The sequence below is a fragment of the Pygoscelis adeliae genome, unplaced genomic scaffold (genome assembly GCF_000699105.1).
Source record: "Pygoscelis adeliae isolate BGI_AS28 unplaced genomic scaffold, ASM69910v1 Scaffold22, whole genome shotgun sequence".
NCBI classification, from domain to species: domain Eukaryota; kingdom Metazoa; phylum Chordata; class Aves; order Sphenisciformes; family Spheniscidae; genus Pygoscelis; species Pygoscelis adeliae.
Genome location: NW_008824350.1, coordinates 2,956,025 through 2,973,495, shown reverse-complemented (window position 1 = coordinate 2,973,495; position 17,471 = coordinate 2,956,025). Strand labels below are relative to the sequence as shown.

The following is a 17,471-nucleotide window of genomic DNA, read 5'->3' as shown; positions in this document are numbered from 1 at the left end:
TCTGAACAGCTAGTGTGTGCCAGGGTCACTGTTTCTCTCTGTGGGTCCCGTGTGAGGTGCTTTTGGAGCTAGTCTTAGTTTGCATGTTGGCACTATCATTTAAAAAGGTCTCTTCAGACAAAGGTGTCTTGAGAACTTGAATTTGTTTTGAAAGCTTCAATTTGGGAAAGGGGTGGGGTGGGTGGAAGAGGTGATGTGACCATTATAGAAGTGCATGTTTGAAGTAGTTTGCTTGGCCTACATCCACAATGGGAAGCTAGGAATAAAAACATCAGTGCTCTCTTCCCTTGTGTCCTTTCCATCCCTCTGGCTGTAAAATGCGGAATGCAGTCTTATAAAGGAGAGAACAAAGGTGGAGGATGGATAGATGGGTGTATGCTCTTGTATGCAATTAATTTTCCATGGTAATTATTTTTATTATTTTAACTGCTGTAAGACTAAAGCCAGCATAAATGGAAAGTAGATACTTTGAGACTCCTAAGGGCTTGGTAGCCTTACTGGACTTGGAGGCAGTGTGGAGTAGGTGGGTCAGCAATCTGACCATTCAGTGTCTCCATTCCCTTTATTTTGCTAGACCAATTTCCTTTGCTAAAACAGAGCACACGCAGAGTACTAACGGGCTCTGAGCCACCTTGTTTGGGGAACCACTGCAGGTTCTGCTGAAGAACGACTTGCTGGCTGCGTGGGGTGGAGGGAGCTGCTCTGGGGCCACACTGAGCTGAGCTGTGAGTGTCTGAGCAGGCAACTGAGACCGCCCTGAACACTCAGAAGAGATTAAAGCGCTAGAAATGGTTGATTTCTGCTCGTTGAGGAGATGTGCTCTCTAGGATGGAGTGGACTAGACACCTTCCCAAGCATTTTGAGAGGGAGCCAGTTTTCAAAGTCGGGTGCTCCTGACTCCCAGAACAGTATCTGTGTCCCGCTGTAAGATTTGTGGCCTGCCATCCTGCTGGATAACGTGTCCTTGGAGTTGGCTGGAGTCTTCATTGTCCTTGTGAATGGCAGACAGGAGATTGTTGGTGGAAAGTCAGCATGGGACAGCATAGCAGTGGGGTAGCTTTTGTTGGGTAGCAGCTAATTTAAGAAAGCAAGTTTAAAAGACTAGTTTATCCTGGCTAAATGACTTTATTGATATAGAAGGTCATAACCAGTTAGCAAGTTATCTTAGTTATTAGCTTCCAACTCAACATAACCACGTGCAATCTTATTTCACCAAGTCTATGAGTTAAAATTACCTTGTTGTGGCATAAATCAGTGCATGCTGACCAGCAAGGAGATACTGTGATTTACTTCCCTCTTCCCCCTGCCCTGCCCCTTCCAGATAGAGTTTTTTAATTATAGGTCAAACTCACAAACTCAGTGAATTGAATATAGGGGTGTCTCAAGACAGTTAAAATATCCATGTTTGTGATGGCTGCTCTGGCACTAGGAGCAGTGTGGCTCTTAGAGCAGTTTGTCGATTTGCCTTGGTGCGTGAGCTGGGTGGCTCTTACCTTCACTGTGGGCTGGGAAGCGGGGAGGAAGCCTGCCGGCAGACAGCCTGCTCTGGAGCGCAACTGAGCTAAAATTCATGATTGTAAGTGGCCAAAGGGTCTGTCATGTAAGTTAATAATGGCAAAGCCCTGGACCTTTGTGGTTCACTATGTTATTCTAGGAAATGGTTTGTTTTCTTGCCTGGTTTGAAGACCATGGTTTGTTTTTTGCATCTTTCCTGTGTTTTTAGACTGTGTTCACTTCTTTGAAGTGCTGTTTTTCTGCGGAGTTCCTCACAATAAAGCAGTAACTTAAATTTAAGAGCTGCATAGGAAAGTCTTTGCCAGGATTTCGTGTCTTTCCTTTATTCTTTCTGTTTTTTTGAAGCTTATTTTGAGCACAATTCATCTCTGTCATAACTCAGCAAGATTTTGGTCCATTAACCCTATCCAGCTCAACATAATGGGGTTTTGCTTTGCTTTTCTGATTAGCTGGAGGCTTGGGATTAGACAGATTTTCACATCTGCTAACTTCCTATTTCATATCTTCTGATTTGCGAGGCTTAACCTCCCCTGACTTGTTAATGGATCACAAACCACCTGCTTCTTTACACTAATCCCTCAGGAATATATAGCATAGCTCTGACTTGAAACTCTCCAGATTGGTTCCCCAGGGTAAAAAACGCAGAAAGATCAATCCCGTTCTGAACAAACTGCTTATTTACACTTTCCCTGCTCTTCTACAAGATTATCTCTCCAACAATAGCTGTCTGCCTTAACTATCAAAAAAGTTTGGTGCCTTTATTGCCTTGGCCTTCTGGGTAGGGTGTGGGTAGAGAAGAGTAGTCTAATGGGGGGGGGCATATCTTGCGAGTAGTTGGTGCTTTGGAGGTTAAAGCTTTGGTACCCTCTGATGGTGTCCGCTTTAAGCTAGCGATGTTAATGGACCGTGAGAGCTTCAGCCAAGGACTCTGAGCTCAAGGTCTTGGTGCATCAGTCCTCCTTTCTGCTCTCTTCCATTTCAAAATTTACACCACTTCTGGCAGGGCAGCCCAGTCAGGTCAAGGGAAGGGTCAGCTGCCCGGGCTAGGTGAGGAGGTACCAGAGACACCATAGGTCCCTGCCAACCCTGAGCCATGCCTGCAGCACTGCTAGCCCTGCCTGCTGCTGGGGGTGCAGAGAGGAGCCTGGAAGGACATGGCTCTTGTCCTGGGCAGCACGGCACTGAGGTGTACTTAGTCCTGGCTAAAGCCCTGCACATTAGTGTGTACTGCCTGTGTTGAAATGTTGGTGAGGTCTGTAGGTGAGGTGCTGCAATGGGTTTCTGTGATGCCTCAGCTTTTGCCTTTCTGCTTGGTTGCTTCAGGCCAACTCTTCCACTTCTCTGTCCTTGCGTTTCTCCCCCTGCCTGACATCTGTAGCCTGGCATGCATTGTGGGCGAGCCCCAGCGCGATGGTGATGTGAGTGAAGGGCTGCTGACAGTGGAGCAGGGGCATCCTGTGGTGCTCCCCTGACACCGCAGCAAAGCAGGAGCCGGGACTCTCTGAGCACTGGCAGTGTGTACTAGCAGAGAGACAGGCAAAAATCACAATTTCTATTTTAGAGGTGAAGTGAGAGATAGGGCATAAGGTCATTAGAGCAATTGCTGTTCTACCTGAAGCCAGTTTTCCCTTCCTTTTGTTCACTTAACAGTTACTCTTTTGGCAGGCAGCAGTAAGGGCTGTGTGTTTTCTGTTACCGGTGGCTACTGCTCTCTGCTATGAGACAAATGCTGTTGCGTGTGTAGGGTGTTTGTGGAGAGAGTGGAAGGCTCCAGTATCCGGGACTGCCCCAGGCTTGATGTGTGGGCTGAGGCACCAAGGCAATGTGCTATGGGCAAGATTAGTGGGGAAGTGAGGCCTCTTCTCCTTCCCTCCCCTCTCAGTCAGCGACTGTTTTGCTCCCGATGGAGGTGATTATATTGGTTACCAGGAGTTTACTACTGCTTGCTTTTGCAGTTCATCTTGCTGAGAGATTTCTGCAAGGCCCCTGAGCAAGTTGTTTATTCAGATACGTCTCTTGGGTCAATAGTTTTTGGCATCATATATCTCACTTCTCAACTGGCCAGCCACTTCTTGTGGTATACTCAACAGTTTCTGTCCTGTCTAGTGTTATGGCCAGGCACAGAAATTTAGCCCCTTTACCTCCCCTTCTTCCCTGCTTCCCCCCCAACCCCCCACCCCCAGGCTTTTCTGAAAGATCCCCTCTTTCCATCTTTCTGACCTTCTTACTCTGCTCTAGACATGCTGGTTTGGTGCCTAGTACATAGGGTCACTTTTATGGCAGGGGACATAATCCGTTAGGGCCATTGCACAAACTTTTGTGGTTAACCTTTCTGTCCAGCTTGAGCAATCAGAGACTCGGGGCTCCCAGATGCTAGAAAGGTAATTATTTATGGCACTAGCACATGGTACTCCTCAACATGGGAGAGACTTGTGATTCCCCTCTAGGCTGCTCTTTTTCTTTGTGATTTCTGGTTAACCCCAGCTCAGTCTGTGAGATTAGGGGATGAACCAGCTTTTTGGGGCTGCTTTTGCTGCTGCTCTGCCAGCAAGGATAGCTCTTTGGTTTTCTTTATACACATGGTCATGTCAACTCTTTTTGTTCTTCTGTTTCCTCCGTCTAGGTGTGTTGTTGTGCTCTTCAACCCTAGAAAAAATAAGCAACACCATATTCTAAACAGTTCCAGGTGAGTGAAGCTTTAAGCTGGGTTTGCTTTCTGTGGGAGGTGAAGGTTTTTATGTCTTGAATGAGGTGCAGGAGCTGCTGTTGCTCCAGGCTAAATCCACTCAGTGAGAGCTGCCTTGGGGAGAGGCTGTCTGCCGGTTTGACTCCAGCTCCTTCTAATGTGAGGTACTATTGCTGATGAGGTACCACCTCATAAACATTGTGGTCCCATGAGGGACTGCTAACAGGCATGGCGTGGAGGAGTTCTTACTAGAACTCCATGGTATCTGACTTTTTTTTTCTCCACCTAAAACTATGACCTCATTATTGAGCCAGGACTGAGACATGGTCCTGCGTCTGGAATAAAGGCACAAGCATGAACCTCGACTTTCGGAGCTTTTCCGGTGCTGTAGGTGTGCTGCTTGAGACTTGGGCAGCAGGGAATCCCCATGGCAAGTGTTAGAACTCTGGTAAAGCAAAACCATTGTGTCAAGCTATTATGTGTGATTTTAGCCTCTTTCCAGTTCATCCCAGCCTACTCCCCAGTCATGATGTATTGAAACGAAATCACATGTTGGAAATGTTTCTCAGTGTCATTTTCTCTGTTTTAGGAAAACAATTACAGCACTTGCTTTCTCTCCAGATGGAAAATATTTGGTTACAGGAGAGGTAAGTGTGATAGGAGAGAGGGCACACCTTGTCCATCACATTTTGAAGCAGGGCAGAGGGTGTTTAGAAGAAACAAGCCAGTGAGCTGCCTTGACAGAGACAAATCTATTTCAGTGTTGCATCTCTGGGTGGACCTACTGGGTTATGGGTGGCTCTGGGTTCTCCTGCTGGCAGTTTTTCAGCATGTTGTCTCTCATCAGCTTGGGGGATGGATCTTCTGGGGTGGTGTCTGTGGGCTGAAGGTAGAGTGAAAATAAGTGGAAGGACACACAGCATGGTTCTACTGTAGCATCAATGAAGAGTAATTGGATGGTTCTTAATCTTGGTCTGAGTTTAGCATTGTCCCTTTAGGATTTCAGGAAGTAACTGAAGCCAGTAACAGCGTCGTGGAAAAAGTGAAAAGTGCATGTGGAGTGGAGCTTTAGGAACAGTGACAGAAGATGCTGGTGCCTGTGGTTTGGCATTGTATGTTTGGCTGGGGGGCGACAATTGCTTCCTCATTCCAAACATGCCCAAGGGGGAGAATAAGGATGAGTGCACTGTGTGTGTTCTATGTTAGAAGTTCAAGACACGGGCTGTGTGTCATGAGGTTGGAATTGCTCGATGTTAGAAATCCACAGAAATGCTGACTGTCCCCCATATGGTTGGGCTCAGTTTGCTCTTGTGTGTGATTAATGGTAATTTACCACTAGTCTTTGTGCCCCTGTAAGACGTGGGGAGGGAGCATGTGTGAAACAGGTCCCCTCAGCCTCAGCCACAGAGAAGTATGTCACAGTCCTGTGTCAGAGCTGTCAAGATGGAGGCTGTTTGCTCCAGAGGTTCCTAGTGCAGCCATCATGATGGCAGCTGTCATGTCACTGGGTGGCTCCCAATCCTGCCGGTTGGGATTCAGGGCCTGAATCCTGCGTGGATCAGGCCAAGGATAGAAACAACAGTGTTTTGGGATGGAGGCTACCTTGACACAGAAAATTAAGCACAAATTTTCCATCAGAGCATCAGAGATTGTTGTTGTTACTAACTTTTTAGTGAAAGCATGAAGTTTTATAGCTGTAATTTGTTTTAATGGCTCCTTACACTCTAGAAGTCTTAATGTAATAAAACCCCTTTATATTAAAATTATAACATATATAATATATATTTTTTTCTCCCTAGTGTTCAGTTCTGATGATTCTGGTGCCTTCTTTTCTTTTTCTTTTTTTTTTTTTTTTAAATCTCTGGTGCTCTATTCTTTTCATGTGGGGTAGGAAAAGTGGTGAAAAATGAAGTGGGTATTTTTCTTACTGACAACTCAAACTTTTCAGTTTGAAACTTCATTGGGGTAAATGGCAAGTTCAGATTTAAAAAAAAAAAAAAAGCCTTTCCAGTGATACTTGAAAGCTTTTTTTTTTTGCCTTGTTGCAAAACATGTCTCCTCTTGCCCTGTTGTAAGACCATTTGTGTTTTCGGTATCCTCCCACGTGTCTGGCATTTGAGTTATTACTTGGTGTAGCAGTGTCCCCTGCCGGTGTCAGCAGTCTCATCTTAGTTCATCCTCTGTCCTGTGGGTGGTCCCATAGGGAAATGCTTTCTGAGTTCAGTTTGTCAAGCTCACTTTTAGCAGCCTCATGCTAATTCTGCTGAGTAACACCTTAGTTTTCTGCATGGCTGGCTTTTCGGGAGGGAGAGCATGAAGGTTAGTCCTTGGCCACCATACATATTAAATTTTTTTGTATATTTCAAATCCAGAAGAAAATTGATATTCTTTTGTTCTTTCTTTTTCTATTTTATTTTTTCTTTCTCCCCATAGAGGCATAGATTCCTCATCCCTGGGGATCACACAGAGCTCACTTTTGGTGAGCATTTCTTAAATGATAAAATATGAATTCAATTTGTTAAGGTCTTGGGGTGTATGCTAAGATGCTGGGAAATATATATATGTATGTGTTTAAGTACAGCAGTTACTTTGAAGAGCAGCTGATTCAGCTCATTGTAACATCTTTCCAGCCACCTTGAGACCTGAGCTCTGCCTTGCAGGAGGGAGAACTGTACTAACTGCAGTAAAATCTGACCACGGTGTTTTTCCAGGCCACAAGCAGTTGCTTGGCAAAGCTTTTGAACAAGACGATTAAAACATGTGCAATTCTGAGTTTTTAAAGCTTTGACGACTTCTTGTGATCAGACTTGCCTCTCCCACACAATCAAATGACTTATTTAAACCTGATCAGAAAAGGTACTATTTTGCCATGTTGCCATGGATATGTTATCTTGCAAGCTATTGTTTTGACAGACTTCAGTGTGAAATCATGAGCAGGCTCCTGAGTAGGATTTGCCCATCAGGCACATTTTTGGCTAGCATTGCAGCTTGTCTTGTGCGCCTTGTTTTATTTTGGTTTAATAACAATTAAGCAAAAGTATAGAATTGTCTGGCAGAAGGTGCTGGCTGAATTGACATTTCTGAAGTCTATGACCTACTGTTTCTCTGGAGAACAAGCATAAAACCAGAGGCTCTGTTCCCTCAATGTCTTTTTCTCTGACACTACGCTGCCCATACTCTTTCAGGCAGCATGCATCCGTGTGTTACCTTTGTGACAGAAATGATGCTGCTAGCCTCCCAGAGGCCTCCCTCAAAAGGTGTGTGATAGTTATCACAACAGTCGTGTCATGTTTTTGTATGGTGTGACCTGGCTTGAGATCTCGGATGTCCACGTTGTGTTAGGAGCAGAGGATGTGAGGGCCTTTTCATTCACTGAGTCCAGAGATACGATCTATTGTAATCCTTTTCGTGAGCTGGCTGTGAGTTCCCATTGCAAAGATCAGGGATGTGCATCAAAAGCATTGCTCTAGTCTCTGCCTGTTTTGCAAGTAGCATGAGAAAAGGATTAAAGCAGGGGAGATCGTATTAATTCTTTCAGACACCTGTTGAAATGCATATACTCCGTAGGTTGTCAGTCTCAACCTGGGCTTTAAAGAGTTGAAGGAACTGAGGTCTAACCTCTAACCCTATTGTGAACGCACCATCTAGACATCCTTTTCCAAGACCCCACATATTTGCATGCTTCAATCTGTCAGAACTGGCCTTGGGGGTTACGTTTCCTCTTCTGTGTTTGTTCTTGTCCCCTCCAGAGCGGACACATGCCAGCAGTTCGGGTATGGGATGTGGCTGAGCGAACCCAGGTGGCTGAGCTCCAGGAGCACAAGTATGGCGTGGCCTGTGTGGCCTTCTCCCCCAGCTCCAAGTACATTGTTTCAGTGGGGTACCAGCATGATATGATAGTCAACGTGTGGTCATGGAAGGTAAGTTCTCTGGGAGGTTGGGTGGACCATGGGGTGTTGCTAAATTAAAGAGTGGACAGTCTGTCTGTAAACTATTTCAGTTCCATCTTGCTTTCTGCTTTTTTTTTTATTCTGTTGTTGTTGTTTGTTTTTGACATTGATAGACACAGACAAGTTTGGACATGAGAGAGCACTATGGTCCCTTAGGGAAGGTCTAAGTCACTTCAGTGAAGGGATATTCTCTATACTTGGAGACTTGTGACATCTTGCTGTCCAGTCAGAAAAGCCTGGACTTTGAAACCTTGTCAAAGTCTTGTGCTTTTTTAGAGGCTTATTAAAAACTAATTTATGAGGTTGAGGAAGGAAACTCTCATCAGCTAGGGATTTCATTTGTGGTGTACTGGATGCTTTTGGCTTGTTTTGTTTTTGTTGTGTCAGGGTTTGTGATACTCTAATCCCATCCTTGATGATTGAGAAAGGGACCATAGAGAAAGCACAGTGGGTGAAAGCTGGTTGAAGTCACTCTGTCTGCCACTGGATTGGGGCAGCACTCTGTGGAAACAAAGCCCATGTCTTATCCACTAGAAAACATTTAAATGTGTGCTGTTTGTATATAAAAAAACCCATTTATTGTCAGTAGGCTTGGAGTCTTCTGTATTAATAAATGCTAAGCACTTATTCAGCTACTGCTACCTCTTCAGGTGCTGTAACCCTCTCTAAAAGAGATGCAATTTAAAAAAAACTTCAATGCATCTGTTAAATCTTACATGATGCAGCTTGTAAGTTTGTGCTCATTTAGTATGTTACTCTCTTCACCACATTTCCTGTGCTGTAATTTAAGCTCTGTCTGTTAGTTCTCTCCTGCATGAGCTGAAGTTTGACCTTGCTATTTTTTTTGCATAGCTGAACTCTGTAGTGATAAAACCTAAGTGTGTTTGTCAGTGTTGAAAATCGAGTGCTCAGCCTTTTGGTTCTTTCTAGTTATACGAATGAAAGTAGTGACTTGGAGGTGGTCATAATGCATGGCATGTGTGGGTCTGAGTACAAGTAGCTTTGTTTTCCCTTGCTTATGCAGGTTTTTCTGTTCACTGTGATCCTATTTATAATTATGTGCATGAGAGCCTGTGAGGTAAAGATTTATCTCACTCTTCTGTGCTGAAGAACACATGCTCTAAGCATATGCTCCAGACTGTGACTCTCGGGAGGTCCAGCTAGCCTCTATTTTGCAAGCTGGGTACCAAAACGAAAGAGACTTTACCTGACCAAAGTCAAAGAAGAGTAAGAGACCAAGATGTGAAAACAGATCTCCTGAAGCACTTCCCCGCACTTTTAACCACAGCCCTTCTTCCATCCACTGTGCTGCTGCTTCAGTTTCCCTGTTTTTCCTGGCTGGGAGACTTGATCAGTCATTTGACTGTGATGGAAAAGAAAACCCCTGTTGTCTGTAGGGTCCCCTTGCTTCTCTAAAGAAAGGCCACAGCAATGATGCAGATGTTGAGGTCTGCAAGGGCCCTAGGCCTTTCTCTGTGCACTGTCTTGAAAGAAGTTATGTTAATGGCAGTCCCCCTTGCTTTTCCCCCAGTCTCGGTCGGGGGGTCCTCCGTGGTGACGGTGCAGCAGCTTAGACTCCTCTGTTGCCAGTTTCTTCAGTTCTGTCAGCACATGGTCCGATGGGGCCCTTGGAGTGATGTGGTTTGTGTGCTGAGAGCATTGCGTTGGGAAGACAGGGAGCGAGCAAGTCCCTAAAAGGAAGGGTAAAGGAAACAGAGCGAGAGTAAAAAGTGGTGCACTGTTGTCAACCATGTGCTGCATGGTTGAAAACCCACCATGGGCAGAGAGGAAAACTTTTTTATTCTCACTTCTACCAATCCATGGGGAAAGGCAGGGGGAGGAAAACTGAGTGCTGGTATTGTGGGCAGGGAGCTCCTGCCATCTGACCGTTCTGCTTGGGCAGTGTCCGTTCCTGTTTTCTGTCCCTGCCGTGTTCGTCTTCCTTTCCCAAACTTTGACGTTTTGAGGTGCACATTTGAGGTGTAGCAGATTTTGCTTTGTCCCTTCCAATACAGGCATGGTGTTTTTGTGTTTTGGGTCTTTTGATAAATTGTCATGTCTTTAAAGAGAAGAGAGAATTTATGGAGGAACCAGTACTGTTTTCCCTGCGGAAAATACTTGTTCCCCATCTTGCGTGTCTTGCCCTTATTGCTGCCTGGAGGCTGGGAGAGCTTCTCCTTGTGCTGGCCTACATATGCTTTTGCTGTTTAGAAAGGGAAATGGGTTTGCTGTGAGCTCCCGGTGATTGTGAAACCAACATGTTTGTCATGGCTCAGACAGCAAGTTCCTGCAGGCACTGGTGCCTGCTGATTTGTTCTAGATCCCAGTCAACGTGGAAGTGGAACTGAATGTAAATGTGAATTTACATTACTATCTGCCAAATCAATGCTCCCAGCTAATGCTGGGGAGATTGTATTCAGGGATGAAGGGGGAATAGTTTGGGCCTCGTCTTTTCCCTGCTGCAGCGTTTGTACTGGATATGTGCCTGTAATTGAAATGAGTTTCCTTTGCTTCTGAGCAAAGAAATTAAGCCATCTAAACAATTATGTTTCCAGAAAAACATTGTAGTGGCAGCCAACAAAGTCTCAAGTAAAGTGACAGCTGTGTCATTCTCGGAGGACTGCAGTTACTTTGTCACTGCTGGAAATCGACACATCAAGTTCTGGTACCTGGATGACAGCAAAACCTCCAAGGTGAGAGAAGGTGCACCAAGGTCAAGCTGTGAACAGGCATTTCCATCTTATGGCGGGGTGGATTTTGCCTCAGTGAGCTGTGGGAAGTGGGAACTCTTTGATTTTGCTGGGATTCAAGGACAGCCCTCCACCCTGGCTCTCAAGTCTCAGTCTCCCCATGGGCTGGTAGCACCAAAAGGCACCAAAAGCTTGTCTTATCCTGCATTGAGGTAGGGGCATGGCTCCTGGAGTTGTATAGCAGCATTTTTGTTCTTTAGTAGTCACATATACTGAAGGGCAGAAAAACTAGAAAAGAGCTGCAGTCATTGAACAACTTGGATCACAGAGGTAGGGAGAGCTGTTTGATGTTGGTATGAGCATCTCAAAAGGTTGTGAGTGTTACTTTGAAGCGTCAACTAAAGTGTTTAAACTTTTAGCTGTTGGATTCTGTCCCCCAGAGAAGAATCAACATGATAATTTTTCTGCATGCTCATGAACAGATGTTCCTACTTCATGCTTGAACCCTGCTTTGGCATTTGGTATAAATCACAGATTGGCCATGGAAGGGTTGTTCTTCCAGTGATTGGTCTGCTGTCTCTGGGTCATGTGTTTGGATGCGCAGTTTTGGTGGCACTAATAGTGTTCTGTTCCACTGACATGCTAATACTGATGGTCTCAATACACTGCGCAACCAATGGGTCTGCAGCAAGTAAAACGTGTCACTACCTCTCCTTGTAGGCTGTTTGCAGCTCTCTTTCTTTGAGGCATTTCAGCACTCAAGGGTTGATGTTCTAAAAAATGTCTGTCTGCCTGGAATGCCTTGCCCTGTTTCTAATAAACTTTTTTATTGGTAGGTCAATGCCACAGTCCCCTTGCTAGGTCGCTCGGGATTGCTTGGAGAGCTGAGGAACAACTTCTTTGCAGACGTGGCATGTGGAAGGGGCAAAAAAGCTGACAGCACCTTCTGTATCACATCCTCAGGCCTGCTCTGTGAATTCAATGAAAAAAGGCTGCTAGACAAGTGGGTGGAGCTGAGGGTGAGTTTTATATCCTGTCCTGCAGTATTTGTGCCTGCTGAAGCAGAGCAGGAAAAACAAATAATAAGGGCACTCAGGGAACGCAAGCTGACCACCAGCAGTGAAAGTCATTGGGCCTCTGCCACCTTGTGATTTATTCTGGAAGGCCAGGCAAAAATAGCGTTGCTTGCTGGCAAAGGGATTTTATTAATCGCTGAGGCTCTTTCATTCTCAAGCCTTAGCGTTACAGCTACTGCCCTTCTGGCAAAGCAGTGTCCTGATGTAGCTTTGGCAACCCCTGTGTTGTCCCTCCTGGCTTGGCCTGGACAAGTAGGAGTTTTAGAAGGATTCTGATTTCTACCCACTCTGCAGTGTCTTACTTGGCTTGTGCATCTCAAATTCAGGTTCCCAAGGTGCTAAGTTGGTTTGGCTATTCTAAACCACCAGGTTGGCCCACAGCTAAGAATTTGATCGTGCTTATTTTCCGTTCAATTGAATGTAAGATGCCCACATGAAAGGATCCAGTGTATTAAAATCAAGGGTAAAATCTTTCCACGCCTTCACTCAAGTGAAATGCCTCTTCTTTTCTTTCCTTTCCTCTCTAAAATCTGCCTTTCACTCTCGCTCAGAATACAGACAGCTTCACAGTAAGTTGGAAAAAAGTTTTGCATTGAACTCATCCCCTTATCACTACACTCCATTTTGTGCCATTTTCTGCCATTTGTACAGATCCCAGTGGGAGGGGGAAGAAAATTCATTTTTTTTTCTTTTCTTATCCCCTTGTGACAGGTAATGTATTGGCGTGCTAGTACAGGGTGAGGTGCTGCTTGCCTGCCAGTGGTGCCGAATGTCACAGAGGAACAAAAAACAGTGTTCAGAGTAAGACTCAGCTGGAGCAAATGTGTAGCTCTGCTGACCTCCCACCACAGTGGGTAGTAGAGGAACTGAGCTTTTTCCTTAACCACTTGGAATCTGCAATGGACCTTGGCTGGGAAGCTCCTCAGAAAGGAAAATTGGATTTTTAGGCTTTTCCTTACTCCCAAGGCTTGACTTCACTTCAGCTCTTCTGACCATGACTCCTTTGTCTGTCAATTTGCTATTCTCCCTGTCGTGTTTCTGGTGACCTCTGAAGTGAGAGCACATTGCTTATTCACCTTCTTGTGTGCTGTGTCCTCCTCAGACCACTGTGGCAAACTGCATCTCTGTGAATCATGACTACATCTTCTGTGGCTGCGCTGATGGCACCGTGCGGATTTTTAACCCTCTGAACCTTCACTTTGTCACCACACTGCCAAAACCGCACTTCCTGGGAACAGACATCGCAAGTGTGACTGAGGCCAGGTACTGTGGAGAGGGTGGAAGGGAGCAAGGGAGGCTTGTGGGGGTTAGAACTGTTCCCCAGACCGTTGCCATCTGGAGTGTGCTCTTTTTATGGATTTAAATTGGCAGCCTGTTGCAGATCTCCCTGAGTTGTTGCAGCCTTGCCTTGCGTGGCTGGGCTACAGCCCAAAGCTGGTTGCTGAACTACACAGTGTATCTTGCACCTCATCTCCCTGGGATTGCTCGGGTCTGGTGGCCTTCTGACGTGGGTTGCTGTGAGCAAGCAGCCAGAGGGCACAGGATGTTGTGGCACACTTCAGTTGTTCCTGTACCATGGCACATCCTTTGCTTATCATTGGTAAGGGCTGAAGACTCTCCTCCATAGCAATATAATGATCTTGCTAAGAGATGCCCAGGCTCTCATGGGGCACTTTTTCAAGGCTCCCTTGCAATCTTTTATAGACCCAAATCTCCTACTATTGTCTGTAGTCTTTCTTCTCCCTCAGTTTTGTGCATTCTGTTGTCTTGTTTTCCTACCTTGGTCCAGTATCTTCTGCCTTGGCTCTCTATTTCTTACCTTCTGAGATGGGTAATGTGATTTCTGTACAGTTCTGTCTGTCAGCTTGCAGAGGCTTATGCTAGAGAAAACCTTTCATGTGTTGCTGTTTGCCAATCCTGGTTGGAGGCTTTCCCAATTTCCTTCTGTTGCCCTCTTTTACTTCTGTCACTAGTGGGGAAAGAAATCCAAAGGTGTATGAATCCACCAGCCATCATTCCACTGGATATCTGGAGTTCCCATGTCTACGGATACATACTCTTTTTTTGGGTTTTTTTCTTTCTTTTTTTTTCTTTCCTTTTTTTTTCTTTTCTTTCTTGTGTCTCAACAGGTTTTCTCTAAACTTTTCTTGGGAACATGAGGTAAAGGTTCAAACAGTGTACTGTATAGTCCTCCTCCGGAAGATCAGTGGGAGATAATGATATTCCAGTAAGGGAGCTGGAAAAGGAACTCTCTCAATTGAAAATGTTACCAGTTTCTGGTAGTGCTAAAGTCAAGCAACTGTATACATGAACCCTTTAAAAATACTCTCTGCTGCTCTCGTGCATCAGTCGAGCAGAAATATTCATGTGATTCTTAAACATGCATTTGTAGCGCTGATTACAATCTTAAATTTTTTTTTTTTTTAAATTACTTCCAAAGAAGCTTGAAAACACAGGACTCCTTATATTCCCATGCATGCCAGAGCCTGTCTGTGGGATGCCAGTTGCCCGCAATGAACTGCCCACAACTGTATCAATGACTTGATTTTTCGATAGGATCTGGGCTGCGCTCTTCTAGCCCTCAAAGCTTTGCACTTGCAGAAGCAGGGCTCCAATTGTCTGGTGTGCTACATGCACTTTGTCCCTCATCCCTGCATCTCCATCAGTCCTTTTAAATTACCTGCTCTCAACACCCTGGCACTCTGGCTATAATTACCTTATTCGATACCATTAGCAGCATTGTGGGATGGCTGTGTTCACCTCAGGTCAAGAGAGCAGCTCCTTCTTTACGTGCATGGCAGCAGGACTTAACAGAGGACTCCTGTAGAGGAGATACAGGGTTCACATTGTGTGATTTTCGTCTAACCTGGGGAAAGGGATGTTTCCTTGTTCTGCAGAATTACTCTTTTTAAGTTTGCATCAGAGAGCTTGCCTATCTAGAAAGGACCATACCCATCTGCAGTTGCCCATCTCATGAGCTGCTGCAAGCAGCACCAAGCTGGCCTGTGTGTGGGGCGGGGGTGGAAGGGAAGCATGTCAGACAAGTGGCTGCTGAAATGAATCATTCCTTTGTCCCTTGTGCTGGTGTGCTCCTGTCTTTTGAGTGCAGTACTATTCTGCTTGGTCATACACAAGAGCAGTTCCTGCAATGAGTAAACAAAATACAGTACCCACCAAAAGATGATCCTCTCTCCGCTTTGTTTTGAGATTATGACTTGGATTTTACCAAGGGGTAAATGATGATGATGTCCAGCGATGATCAAGTGTCCTGTTTGGTCCTTCTTCAGGGACAGTCAATTGCCTGTCTGTGGTGGGACTCTGGGTTGGATGGCAAGGAGAATGACTTTTGCCATGGGACTTTCAGGCTTCTTTGGGGACTCTGGTGGTTCAAGAGACAAGGTCTTCCCAGCCAGCTACTCTCTCTACCTATATATACCACAGTGTATTGTTCACCTCGCTAGTGCCCTGTGGAGAACCTGAGCTCTCATGCTTCACCTCCTTGCTCTGACTCCCAAGAGAGTGCAAGTTAACCAGACTGTTGTTGTCTCTTTGTGCAGTCGTCTTTTCTCTGGTATGGCTGATGCGAAGTATCCAGACACGATTGCCTTGACCTTTGATCCCACCAACCAGTGGCTTTCCTGTGTATACAATGACCACAGCCTGTATGTGTGGGATGTCAAAGACCCGAAGAAAGTGGGCAAGGTGTACTCCGCTTTGTACCACTCTTCCTGCGTGTGGAACATTGAGGTACGTTGTCTGCAGACACAAGTGTTGGATTGCAAGTTGCAGCTGAGGAAGTAATCTGAAGATGGCCAAATTCAAATGGAAACACTTACTGCAGAGAGAAAGAATTGACTCAGATTTCCTCCTGTGGTTAGCGTGGTTGCTACAGGGTTTGAGTTGGAGCTGGGAACAGTTCTTTGGCCGCACTGCAATGGTGGACCAAATGCATTAGATGCAGTGTGTTACTGGAAAAAAAATCTCACCGTTAAAAGGTGAGAGGTGGGAGAAGGAGCAGAACTGGTCAAAGCTGAATGTAGGGGCTCCTTTCACAAAATGCACAAGAGTTTACTGCTGACCTCAAAAAAAATTGTTTGAGGTCTGTCATGAGCAAGTGCTCCAAAGTCAAAGGAATGAAACAAGTGATAAGATCTCAACTCTGATCCTTCTTAACCTATTTACGAGGACATCTGGAATTAACCTCTCAAGTGGCTGTCATCTTCCAGTCTGTCTATTTGACTTTCCCTCAGAGGGACAGAGGGAAGGAAAGGAGGTATAGGAAACAATGTAATTGTTAATATGTTGAAACGTGTCTGACAGTGGTCAGGAAAGGGGGAAGTGGAAAGAAAGTGGGAAGAGGTTGAGGACTCTTTTTGTTATTATTTATTAATTGCATCTCACCCTTTCCTTCTGGATTATAAATCGACAGTAGTAGTTGAAAGTTGCAAACAACAGTGCAAGGTTGTTGTTGCATGGTTGTTATTGTGTGGTCTTTGAGGTGCTGCCTTTGAACTGTCAGAAACAAAGGATGCTGGCTTGTTGCACGCTTCTTAAGCAGATGTTCTACATTCAGGGAAGCTCAGTGAGCATTTGTTTGAAGTGAATATGAAGCCCTGGTCTGCAAACAGGTTTTCATTAGGAGAACTGGCTGGCTCTCACCTTTACAAAACATAGAGGACAGCCCTTTTATCTCATTTTGTTTTGAAATGTGCTACCAGTGTCTAGGATGCCAGGTGCCAGGCAGTCTCATTCAGGGGTTGATTTTACCTGCCCTTAGATGTATCCGGAGGTGAAAGACAACAATCAGTCGTGCCTCCCCCCCGGTTCCTTCATTACCTGCTCCTCTGACAACACCATTCGTCTGTGGAACACCGAGAGCTCCAACATTCATGGCACAGCCCTTCACCGCAACATCCTCAGCAATGTAAGATCCCAGGTTTTGATCACCTCCTTGCCCTTGGGGTTGCTCTTCCTCATGCACGGGTATTCCCAAGTTAAGGCCCAAACTTCTTTGGATCTCTAAGTCAACACAAGCTTCTCTGTAAACAGAGCACAAGACTGGTAAAACGCATGAACCTGAAGAAACATGAAGGGAGTATCAGGTGGAAAGACAGTTTGTCTGAAATGGCCCTGGGGACTATTGCTTTTTCCATAAACCACCCAAGGATTTGCCAAGCTTAGTCTCTTCCAGAATAGCTCATGCCATATGCTTCAGGAGAGCTGTTTCTCTTTTTCTGCATCTCTGTAATGTGTAACCGCTTTAAGATTTGTTTGGAAAAGGTGCATTAAATGAGGCAGAGGTTTGGGAGAATTGAATGAGAAACAGTTTACACTCACTTCCTCTATATAAGAGGGAGGATACTCATACAGAACAGTGATTACTTATGGACGTTTACTTCTGTTCTCAGTTCTGTTGGAAGGTCCATGGGCACAGCAGCCCTGACCTGCCCATTCTCAGCAATCTGCTGATGGTGGAAAAAGCTCCTGCTTTTTCGGTCATTTTTCAAAAGGTGTGGGCTGACTTGGATGATCCCTAGAAGTCTTTCAGATTCCT

General features: G+C 45.3%; 1 protein-coding gene across 1 annotated transcript in view; it reads left to right on the top strand.

Moving 5' to 3' along the window:
• Positions 1-2,925: 2,925 nt before the first annotated feature.
• The window catches only part of MAPKBP1 (mitogen-activated protein kinase binding protein 1), a 51,882-nt gene continuing 37,336 nt past the window's right edge, over positions 2,926-17,471 (top strand). Inside the window, exons 1-9 of the mRNA XM_009319258.1 lie at positions 2,926-2,933; positions 4,139-4,201; positions 4,791-4,848; positions 7,951-8,121; positions 10,707-10,844; positions 11,678-11,860; positions 13,020-13,180; positions 15,475-15,664; positions 16,695-16,841. Coding sequence (XP_009317533.1) covers positions 2,926-2,933; positions 4,139-4,201; positions 4,791-4,848; positions 7,951-8,121; positions 10,707-10,844; positions 11,678-11,860; positions 13,020-13,180; positions 15,475-15,664; positions 16,695-16,841 — 1,119 coding nt within the window. The remainder of the gene's footprint in view (positions 2,934-4,138; positions 4,202-4,790; positions 4,849-7,950; positions 8,122-10,706; positions 10,845-11,677; positions 11,861-13,019; positions 13,181-15,474; positions 15,665-16,694; positions 16,842-17,471) is intronic.